Source organism: Python bivittatus, unplaced genomic scaffold (assembly GCF_059951505.1).
Source record: "Python bivittatus isolate LINGU-HERP-01145 unplaced genomic scaffold, Pbiv_v1 ctg000840_np1212, whole genome shotgun sequence".
In the NCBI taxonomy this organism is placed as follows: Eukaryota; Metazoa; Chordata; class Lepidosauria; order Squamata; family Pythonidae; genus Python; species Python bivittatus.
The window spans coordinates 18,203,579-18,216,032 of NW_028277113.1; the positions used below are offsets into that span (position 1 = coordinate 18,203,579).

At 37.6% G+C, this 12,454-nt stretch overlaps 1 protein-coding gene across 2 annotated transcripts in view; it reads left to right on the forward strand.

Annotated features, from left to right (window-relative positions):
• The window catches only part of RANBP9 (RAN binding protein 9), a 48,750-nt gene that overhangs the window by 15,830 nt on the left and 20,466 nt on the right, over positions 1-12,454 (forward strand). The window contains exons 3-4 of one of the 2 annotated variants that reach the window (XM_088130893.1): positions 1,964-2,116; positions 10,203-10,255. In XM_088130893.1, coding sequence (XP_087987019.1) covers positions 1,964-2,116; positions 10,203-10,255 — 206 coding nt within the window. The remainder of the gene's footprint in view (positions 1-1,963; positions 2,117-10,202; positions 10,256-12,454) is intronic. The other variant, XM_007431746.3, reaches the window with a different exon arrangement.

Consider the following 12,454-nt stretch of genomic DNA (forward strand, 5'->3'; position numbering starts at 1 on the left):
TGTTTGATTTAAAAAGTCCCCAAAAATCTGTTTGCCAGAAGTTTTTTGCCAATATTCTGTGGCCCTGGAGTTCTCTAGCACTGCTGCTCATTGCAGGGAGGCAGGACTATTAAATCAGTCCACCCAAGGCAACTGATGGACCCAATCAGAGGGAGCTTAGGGTTGTTCCTAAAGGTCTGCTGCTTGGTTTGAGGCCCTGGTGGCTGCCTGGAATGAGAGGGCAGCAGGGACTGTGGATTGAATCGCATCTGAGCAGCCTCTCCCCAGCTGGGGATCCTGAAACTCCTCTTGGTTTAGAGAGGAGTTGAGGGAGATGAAGCTTGTGAAGAGATTCCTGGAGTACCACTAGAGAGTAACAAGATGCAAATCTGACCTAACACAAGTTAGAGCCGCTATTAGAGCCTGCCTTGTGGTGGTAAGAGTGGAAAAATGTTAATATTTCTCTGCCCTTATTGCATCCATAGTTAGGTGCCCAGCCACCTGTTTTGGTTGCCCTAAGTTGTCCTGGGAGGAGGTGGCTTATAGGTTTGCCTACAAAGTTGCACTGAGGAATTTGCGAGGCATCTAATGGATAAAGTTGATCGAATTTGTGGTACATTGGACTCTGCCCTTGCAGCAAGTCCTATGGAGGTGACTGGGGCAAGGTTATCTGGGAAGAGTTTGATGCTATTGGACTTGATGAAATGGACAGAGTTCTAACAACTGTTAGCATGGCCACCTCTGTTTTAGATCCATGTTCCTTCTGGTTGGCTAAAGGCCTCCTGAGAGGTGACATGTGGTTTGGCCTTGGCGGTGGTTAATTCCTCTTTGAGAGAGGGTTTGGTTCCACTGCCCCTTAAGGAGGCAGTGGTCTGTCCCTTCCTCAGGAGGCCATTGCTGGACCTGATGGTGCTGGACAATTTTCGTCCAGTTTCCAACCTTCCATTTTTGGGGAAGGTTGTGGAGAAGGTTGTGCAGCAGCTTCAAACAACTCTGGAGGAAGTGGACTATCTGGATTAGTCAAGATTCACGTCTGGGTTAGGAACTGAGATGGCATTGATCACACTCTTGGATGATCTCTGGCAAGAGTGGAAGGTGGATGGTGTGTCTCTCCTTGCTCTTCTTGACCTCTCAGCAGCTTTCAGTACCAACAATCATGGTATCCTCCTGGACCAGCTCCAGGGGCTAGATGTGGGTGGCACTGTATTGGGCTGGTTCTCTTCCTTCTTCCAGGGCTGGTTGCAGTTGGTATTGATAAGGGAGGAGAGGTCCAGCCCATGGCCCCTGCTATGTAGGTTGTTGCTCTTTCTCTTGTTTAACATCTACATAAAGCCTCTGGGTGAGGTATCATCAGTATGCAAATGGTACCCAGTTATATATCTCCACCCCAGGCTGTCTGAGTGGTGCTATGGAGGTCCTATCTCAGTGCCTAGAGGCTGTGGGGGTCTGGATGGGGAACAGCAGGCTTCTACTCAACTGTAGTAAGATTGAGTGGCTTTGGGCTTTAGGACCCTCTATTTCTGAGGACCTTCCAGCTCTCATTCTGGAGTGGGTTGCAGTGCTCCAGACAGATCCTGTGTGGACTTTGGGGGTCCTCCTGGAGTCACAGCTGCTCCTCAGAGGAGGGCATTTGCACAGCTTCGTGTTGTGTGCTAGTTGCACACATTCCTGGACTGGGAGGCCTAGCTCATAGTCACTCATGCACTAATCACCACCTAATTGGATTACTGCAACCTGCTCTACATGGGCCTGCCATTGAAGAATATTTGGAAGCTTCAGCTAATGCAAAATGCAATGGTGTGGGCAGTTATAGGTGCTGGTTGTTCAGCACATGTGACACCTCTGCTCAGCAAGCTGAGTTGTCTGCTGGTTGCTTCTGGATACAATTCAAGGGGCTGCTGGTTATCTTTAAACCCCTTCATGGCTTGGGGCTGGGTTACTTATGGGATCATCTCTCCTTAGTGGTATCTACCTGTTCTCTTAGAACCAGCAGGAAAGGAATGCTCTGGGTCCCATCTATGAGAGACTGCCATCTGACAGGACCAGGAAGACAGCCTTTTCTGTTGTGTCACCCATCCTCTGGAACATCATCCCCTCAGAGAACAGACTTGCCCCAACCCTGCTGGCCTTTCACAAGGTATTAAAGATCTGGTTTTGCCCTCAAGCCTGGAGCCCTGATAGTATGGGTGATCCCATTTCCTGGTTGTACTGATTGTGGGATGTTGTGAGTGTTCTCAGCTGCTACTTATGTGATTTACAATTTTGGTTATTGTTTTTATTCTGTTTTAATTGTTAGCTACCCAGAGACATGTATATGAAATGGGCAGCCATATGAATTGGATGGATGGACTGACAGACAGACAGACGTAGTCCTAGCAGTAGAGAACTGGATGACTGCTAAGTGCTGCTTTAGGGAGCCCATTATATCTTTTTAGTAATGGATTCTGTGCTTTGCCTATAATATCCATAATGAATAGAACTGGTGGAAGTTAGTGTTTTTTGCAGTGTTCTTGTTAAATATACATCACTTGACTGAACAATTCAGCTTGTTATCTTGTTATGAAATCACTGCTACTTACCTGTGCTATATGGGTCTAGCTACATTTCAGAGTGAAGATTTTAATTTATGATTTTTTACTCAAAACAATAATTAGGTGATTAACCTTATTTAAGACTTCAGGATTTAATGAATGCTGGTTACTAGTTTTATGCATAAAACCGTTCATAATGTCAGCTACTCTTCTGATATATATTATATTTTTTAAATATTCCTATGTCTACATTTCTTGTCTACATATCTGTATTCTACTATCATGGCACCATTTAATCTCTGACAAAAGAAATGATGTTAGGATTCTGATAGCTTACATTTTATTTTTATATAGATTCTTACAGATTAGACATAATTTTTAGCTAGATGTTTTCTCAAATTCTTCCTAACACTCTCCTGTATTCTGATTAAAATATTTGTGATTTTAATAAATTAAGCACACCCAAATAGATTAATATAAAATTGTACATTGTTCTGTTTGCAAAAAAATGACAGTTGTTGTTAATGTCTGGGTTGGGATTGTAATCTAAAATTTTGGGGATTATGAAGGCAGGAGAAAAGGAATTGTTCAGTATAAATATAGTTTCCTGATCTATTGTTTATATTCATCTTTACTCACATAATTCTGAAACCTTTCCTTTTAATGATATAAATATATTTCATTTTGAATACTTTTATGCTGCATAAATAAATATGGATAATGTTAATCTTTGATTGTATGAAGCATTTTTAACCTGAGGAACTGGCTGACTGACATGTAAGTTTATAATACTCAGTTTATTAACAATAAATCACTTTTCATATAATGATCAGCCAGAATCTTTAAGAACTCTGGATCATTGTTAATAATGGTTGCTGGTTTGTGCTGCCCAATCTCTTCCCATTTGACTCCTCCTGCCAGCAGAAGAAGCTAAACCAGTTATTGTGGAAGTTGTAGTCCAGAATTTCTGAGGGGCCACCAGGTTGCTTAACTAAACACTAAGTAAACAAGGATACTTCTATCCATGTTTTTCCTGGTTTGTTTGTTTTTTTCTAATTGGTATCGGAAACCACTCTTGTTTCACATGGGTGACTTGTTAGGCAACTAACAGGGATTTCAGTATAGATATAAAACTAAGTAAGGCCTAAGTGGAGGTTCTTTTGTTTATCTGCTCCGGTTGTTGAGAATCAAATAGGATCAGTTAGATTGCAGTTACACAGTGGCTTCTTCCAGATGACAGAATCTGACATTAAAAACTGGTCACTATTAATAAATAACTAAATGTATTTGGTTCTGAGGGTGCAGGACATGGAATAACAATCTTAAGTTATAGGGAAGCATTTTCTGATTGTTAAGAAAATCTTAAAGATAAGAAAATGAAACCAGTTATATTGAGAGATGGGCTTTCTTTTACTGAGTCCACATACAGCCATCTGGTGATGCTTTAATTTAGATGTGTATACAGAAGTCAATGGCCTAAATGTTTCTTTTAATTATTATTGTATTTTATGGGTACAGTGATAATAATCAGGTACATATTTTAACCCCTGAAACTGCACCCACAACATATGGCTTAAGTGGAACACTACTTGAAATTATGGTTTGCTTATTTATTTAATCAATTTATATAGCCACCATACTTGGCACATAACTCAAGTTTATGCTATACTTAGTAAGAAGCCCAGGCCTGATTCATGTTTCCAAACAAAGGAGAGCTGTGGTTTTGATATACTTGCACACAGTTTTTGAAGGAACTTGGCAGGTAGGTTGTTCCAGACATCTTGGAGAACTAACCACAGATCTCCTGTGGATGTAGGCTGCCTCAAATCCTTCTGTCTCTTCATGTAATCCCAGACAGACTCGATGATACTGAGATCAGGGCTCTGTGGGAGCCAAACCATCACCTCCAGGATTCCTTGTATTTACGCTGAAGATAGTTCTTAATGACATTGGCTGTATGTTTGGGGCCATCCTGCTGCAGAATAAATTTGGGGCCAATCACACACCTCCCTGATGGTATGGCATGATGGATAAGTATCTATCTGTATTTCTCAGCATTGAGGACATCATTGATCCTGACTAAATCTCCAACTCCATTTGTAGAAATGCAGCCCCAAACTTGCAAGGAACCTCCACCATGCTTTACTGTTGCCTGCAGACACTCATTATTGTACCATTCTCCAGCCCTTTGGCAAACAGACTGCCTCCTGCTATAGCCAAATATTTCAGATCTTGATTCATCAGTCCAGAGCACCAGCTGCCATTTTTCTGCACCCCAGTTCCTATGTTTTCGTGCATAGTTGAGTCGCTTAGCCTTGTTTCCACATCGGAGGTATGGCTTTTTGGCCCCAGTTCTTCCATGAAGACCACTTTTGGCCAGACTTCTCCAGACAATAGATGGGTATACATGGGTCCCACTGGTTTCCACGAGTTCTGTGTTGATGGCACTGCTGGACATCTTCCAATGTCAAAGGGAAGTAAGCATGATGTGTCTTTCATCTGCTGCATTAAGTTTCCTTGGCCGACCACTGCATATACAGTCCTCAGAGATGCCCATTTCTTTGTGCTTCTTCAAAAGAGCTTAAACAGCACATCTTGAAACCCCAGTCTGCTTTGAAATTTTTGCCTGGGAGAGACCTTGCTGATGCAGTATAACTCCCTTGTGTCTTGTTGCTGTGCTCATTCTTGCCATGGTGTATGACCTGTGACATGAAACTGTCTTCCACAGTCTCACCTTAGTAGTAGAGTTTGACTGTTCCTCACCCAGTTTTAAGCCTCCTACACAGCTGTTTTTGTTTCAGTTAATGACTGTTTCAACCTACATATGAAATTGATGATCATTAGCACCTGCTTGGTATAATTGGTTAATCATACACCTGACTCTAATCCTACAAGATCCCTGACTTTGTGCAAGTGTACAAAGTGTACAAGTGTAAGAATTGATGCTGGTTTGAAGCCAAAGAATGGTCACACCAAATATTGATTTGATTTAGATTTTTCTTCTGTTTGCTCACTTTGCATTTTGTAAATGGATAAACATGAACAATTACAATACATATTTTTGAAAGCATTCTTACTTTACAGCATTTTTTCACACCTGCCTAAAACTTTTGCACGGTACTCTGTGTATGTGTGTATGTAAAATATTTGTCACTGTCCATCTTGTTAAAAAGCGACTCTGGTTATCATGTTAACTTGGCATCATGTAGTATTGTGGAAATTTGTCACCTAATCCAGGACTAGTCCATACAAAAACTTCTTAGCAATTTTCAGCTTTGTTAATTTATAGCATATTTTTGCCATTTCAGATGCCAGTCTTCAACTATTCCCAAAGTATTTATGTCCTCTTTTTTCCCCTCAATTTTTATTTTCACTGTAACTGTCAAGAATATACTATGTTCTTCTCCAAAACAGTTCCTTTCTTCTGGTTTTCTAACTTGCACTGGATTATCAATAATGGCAATTAGTGCATTCATTCAAAGATAGTATAATAGCACATATCTAACAGCTTTCAAAATCTTGGCAAATACAGTCTGTTAATTATTTTTTATATTCCATCTTTCTGCCAGTCGCTAGTAGTCGAAATGGCTAACAATAAGAAGAAAGTGAAAATAAAACAAAATTAAAGCAGTAATAATAATTAAAACAACATTTTATTGAAACAATAAAAACAAAAATAAATTACACAGTCAAGAATAAGCATGGAGCTCAGCATAGGAGATGTTGCTCTGCCGCTATCTTTTCCTTCTCAGCTGTGAAATAAAGTCATTCCATGTCATTTTATTTCATGCTTTTATGTAATATGTTTTGGCTCTTTATAATATTTCAGGAACAGATATGCATAATCAGCACTGAGACTTAGTTTGTGCTCAGGCCTAGTGTCCATTCTGAGTGCTAGTCTTCAACCATAGAATAGTATGAAATATATGAAAGGACTGTGCTGCTAGCAACCAGGAATGGCGGTGAGAGTAGTCAACGCTGTCCTTATATACCCAATATATAGCTTCTTAGCATTCTCTCAAGCTGTAATACATATTGAACTATATCCATCTTTGTGCAGATAATACAGCTAAATATCTCTGTAGTTGAAATTAAGTTCCAGAAATTGCTTTTAATTAAAAATATGGAAGAAGTAAACAAGACATGGATACTGTAAGGGAGCAATTCCAAATGTAAGTGAGAAGAAAAAGAAAAAAACAATATAAATATAAATACAAAACTGCAGAAATTACATTAATTGATGGATTTCACTTGAAACACAGGGTATAAATAAAAGCCCCCGAACCATGCAGACTACATTTCATTCTCGCAGCATTTAATGGACTAGGACAGAGGAGACCCAGGTTCAAGTCAGTCTCAGTCATGGAAGTTCACTGAGTGACTTTGTGGCAGTCACTCTTTTACAGCTCAGCTTACCTCACAGGGGTATTGTCGTTGGGAAAAATTAGAGTAGGGAGTGCCACGTGCAGCATCTTGAACTACTAGAGGAAAGGAAGGATATAAATAATAATTTATTAAACTTGTATGCCACTCGATTCTCAATGACTCTGGGCAGCTCACAACAATTACAATAAAATCAATAAAACATAAAGATAAAAGTTGGCAAGCATGATGAAGTGAGGGGTCTCACTTCTTGCTGAAGGCCTGGGTGAAGAGCCAGGTCTTCACAGCTCTTCTAAACAACAGAGTAGGGACCATCTGCATCTAGTAGTTGGGTGGGGGGGAGGGGAGAGATCTTGTTCCAGAGGGCAGGCAGTGCTACAGAAAAGGTGTACTTCCGGGGTCCTGAGAGATAACATTATTTAATTGAAGGAACCCGGAACATACCAACCCTGTAGGATTGGCTGGGCAGATGTTATGGGAGATAGGTGGTCCCTCAAATGACCAGGCCCTATACCATATAGGGCTTTGTAGGTAATAACCAGCACCTTGAATCGCACCCAGAAGCAAGCCATCAACCAGTGCAGCTTGAGAAACAGAAGTGTTACATGGGCATATTGTTAATCTTATACTATACTATACTATACTATACTATACTATACTATACTATACTATACTATACTATACTATACTATACTATACTAATAATTTAATTAATAAAAAAGATAATCTAAGAAAACTTTTAAGCACCGCTATAGTATACATATTCCCCTAATTTTATCTCTGCAACAATAATCCTGTAAACTAAGAGAATTGATGCCAAGTCACTCAACTCAGTGGTTAAATAGGAATTTGAACCTAGGTCCAGTCCGAGTGTAATATCTAGACTAAAGCAGTAACCTTTATTGATTTGATCTGGCCAATTAAATTTAGGGTGTGATAGAAAAAAGCAGTTACTAGAAAATATGCAAATAATTGTCCCAGATTACTTCCTTGATAAACTCTCATATTTTCTGTTATTACTGCTACTAGAGGAGCTCAGTAATAGTTAGTTTATTTCATTTAAAGTAGTGAAAGATTTGTCACCAGGAAAATATTGAGTGTGTTTAAGAGATGTGAAACACAACAGGGTACTTTAACATCTGTGGGGTTGTTCTTCTCTAGGAGAGTACAGAAGGTCCTATTTGTTATTGGTGTCAGTAAGTAAACACCGAAGTCATTCCAACCATTCTAATAGTTGCTGTAATAATGAGATAATATTATTTGCGGCAAAAAAACTTTATAAGACCTAAATGCAGAGTTGAAAATCCTTAGTTCTTAATGGAAATAAACAGAGAATAACTTGATTTCACATTAAGGCTTTGATTCTGTTCATCCTGTTTTGTAATACATTCCACTGAATGAAAATAATACCTGAGTAAGTATACATAAGCTTAGCCCAGGAATAAACAACCTCCAGATCTTTTAAAGTATATTTCCAAAAAATCCCAGGCCGGTGTTCATGTTGACTGGGGTTAATAGGAGTTGATGTTTGGTCTAGTGGATAAGGCTCCAGGTTAGAAAGCAGGAGACTATGAGTTCTAGTCCTACCTTAGACATGAAAGCCAGCTGGGTGACTTGGGGCCAGTCATTCTCTCTCAGCCTAACTCACCTCACAGGGTTGTTGTTGTGGGGAAAATAGGAGGAGGAAAGGAGTATTAGGTAGGTTCGCTGCCTTGAGTTATTTATAAAAAAAATAAAGGCAGGATAAAAAATATTAAATTTTTTTTGGGAGGGATTGGATAACCTGGCCCAGCATTAAGATGGAACATATATCTAGCATGTTCAACAAACAAAAATGATACTAACTTAGCATAATAGAGTTTCTCCATGAGGTAAATAGGGAATGCCTATACAGTTTTGTTGGCAGTCATAAATACTAATTTTAAAATTGAATCCATTATTGAGCATAAAGTAGGGCATGGTGGATAATCCTTGAGAGGTAATCCATCTGGATTCTAGCACTTATAGTTTCTTAAATTCTAGTCAAGCCCACAGCATTAAATATAAACTGCAGAATTTCTTTCATCAGTTATAATTTATAATTTGATAAATTCTTATTGTTCCCTCACATAAAAATAAATTATTAAATTGTGTGATGGAAAGTTATGATTGAGCTTCAAGTGGTTATAAGTGTAGGTTTTGTGATGCTGAATATCAACAATCTCCAGTTTATTCTTGATCAGTTTACTTTGAAATAGATTATATGTGTCTACATACACACTCACACCTATATAAATCTTTAAAGATTCAATTTAAATTTTGAATTTGACTTTCCCTGTCAGGGTTCTGTTGTCTGGGTGTTCCCATGATATTTGCTTTTCTCTGTACTAAGCAGAGGAAAAGAAAAGCTATTGTTCATGTTAAATGCCTTTGCATAAAAAAATGTATTTTTTTCTTCAGTAATGTTTTTAGAGGATGGGCACCTCCATATAACAGAAACAACAAAACAGAGAGGGGGACAGTCCTTTGAAAAATAGCCATTTTGCAGAATTGCATTAAAAGCCAAAGAAACCAGTAGGGAAAAATCTACCTTTAACACGCTAATTCAAAATATCCATTAAAGATGTTTAAATTATTCTTCCTTTCCAAAATCTTACTTGCTAGCTAGTAAGATTGCATTATAATATATTCCTTATTGTGGTCATTTTCATGAGTTGTGGATTGTTTTTCCTTATTCTAGAAATCAGCATTACTTTTCCACAACCTATAGGCATCACATCCTAGAAGACCCTTAAGCTCGTGTAATTTTCCCTGGAACCATATAGGGCATTTTTACCTGTCAATGTCTAGGCTACATCCACTATTGCTTACATGTTATCTCTCAGGAAGATTCTTGGAATGACAAAATCCATGATTGGGGATACTTCCCTTGTGTGTTCTTTGTTGAAATAGTTCTTAAATCTTGGCAAATGTTTTCTAGACTAATTTGCAGAGTAAAATATAATCCAAATAGGAAATGTACAGCAGGATTTTTTTTTTGCTGATTAGATAGGAGGTACACTAGAAGAAATGCTCAATACCTCCTTAATATCTGGATATTGGAAAACTGTTTTATGAGTCTTTAATACTGTCAGGAAAGCAAAAGAATAATAAAAATACTGTAGAACAAATAAAAAACATTTTGAGTAAAATGCCAAGATTTTTGGTATATCTTTGAAAATTTAGGGTAAAATATAGTAGCTAAATTGAAAAGTTTTTTGTTTCATTACTGTTTTGAAAAGAGTATTTATGAAGCAGAGAAAGATGACCTGTTTAATTTCAATTTTGCAGTTATATGGGAATTGGGCTCTCAGCTCAAGGAGTGAACATGAACAGACTACCAGGTATGATGAAGAATAATTACTTTTTGAAAAAAAAATACTTCATTATTATAATACACTAATCAATTCATCTTCTTTTTCTTCTAGATGACAGCTGTTCTTAATAAGAAAGTTTATAATGTATAAACTATAATATATAATCTGGGATATAGAAAAGAGGTAGTGCAATGACATTTGCTGGTTTGTTATTCAAACTATAGCTTGTCATAGCCTATCAAAACCTACTTCAACATTTTAAGACTGAATTGCAGGAAGGTAATGCTGGCTTTCCATGCAAACATCAGTAAAAGCACCATTTAGTATAACAGAACTGGAAAAAGTACTCTGAGATATCAGTTGTGGTATACAGATATCAGCAAACGTTTCATTTGAAATAGGCTACTCATATAAAGTAAGATGTTTCTGTCCAAAAAAAGGGATGTTCAACATGCCACAGTTACGTTAATATCTACCTCTGCTTAACAAATCTCAAAAATAACATTTTGACCAAGAAAAAAATAGTTTGGTGTAAGAGTTGCTAATAGAGAAACTCTCTGAAAGAAATGAAAAGGTGCATGTCAAAAAGTTCCAGACGATAGTTTTTACATTATTCTGATGCTGATTTCACTTCAAGCACAATGCATTTGAGGAATTGGGCCAAAAAGAGTTATCAGTAACTCAGGTGTTTCTCTCAGCAGTTATTTGAAACTCTGCTGGGAAATTGTAAATGTTTTGGAGGAATTGATTGCTAATTATAAAATTAGGGATTGCTTAGGTATTGATAATGTCTGAATTGCACTGTGCCTCTAATTTGTGTTTGTTTAAATTACTACCCCCTCCAGATTTTTAAAAAAATTCTTAATTGAAATATAGCTAGTTGTTTGGTTAATTTATGTAGGGCTGAATGAGTGAAGTGCTTCAAACTTGGTAGAGAAGAGGATGCGCATACTGGCCCCAACCCCTTTTCTCTTCCTGACTTCCATGCATTCTGCTTGAAAACTGAGGAAGAGATATAGTCATATTTTCAGTACAATTACTGATACATTTTGGGACTCTGCTTTATTGGGCTACTGGATCACATGAAATGCTCTATGCCAGTTCAAGCAAACATGCATATATTCTCCTTCTCTAGCTGAATATGTGTAGACTGAGGAGAATAGAGGGTGGAACTATAGACATGGTACCATTCGGTGGCTGAAAGTGGCTAATGTAAACATTGGAGACCCTTATAGACTAATTTGGACTTTTTAATGAGAATTAATTTCTTAGTTAAGATGATAACATATGGCAAGATTTTTAAATTCTCAGACTCGTCTAAAATTTGAGACTAGTTTTTATAGCCAGTCATTCTTCACTGCTAATCAGTCTGAAGTCCAGCCGAAACACGGTTATTTTTGTAATAGCAGTATAAATCCTAGACTAACTTTGTAGCTAGGAAAAATTATCTTAAAATGCATTTTAATTTTTTAAAATTTTTATATCATTACAACAGAAAATACTGAAAAGACAGAATATAGTGAAAAGGCTTTTATAATGCTACTGGAAGGAAAGCATTATTCTGGGATCATTGGGAGCTATCCTGGACTTAAATAATTTATTCTGTGATTTTATCTCCAGTTGCAAACAAGAGAGAGGAAATGTATTTTTGTTTCTGCTGCTGAAAATATTCCTGGTCTGAAAGGTTTAATTACAACCATGTACACACATTTGGGAGTATGTCCCGTTGAACCAGGGGACTTGTTCCTGAATAAATTCCTATATTTATAAATTTATTTATATGCATTTATTTATATACCTAAATATTGTACTGGTAAAGAAAATGGGAAGGGAAGAATTAATCTCATTACTTTGAACCAGGGTTTAAATATAACTTCCATTAGTTTGCATACAAAATTCAGCAGATTATTGATGCAACTACAAAATGCTAGGCGTCCATACCTAACTTTCTATACATCATCTCTTCTTCTTGCTTTTCTAACCTCACAGGTAGCACACAGTTTCATGTTGTAATGCCAAAACCAAGTCATTTTATTGAAGATTTCTAAACTCTTTTAATTTGTTTGTATAAGGCTGATGCAACTAAATAATACAGGAATATGTGAGAAAATTTAAACCAAACAGCTTAGTGTCAGTCAAGTTGTAGCAGTAGAGCAGACCAATAACAGTCCCAATAGAACTGACATTTGAGAGGATGGCATGGGAAGAGAAAAGGGGAGAACATTG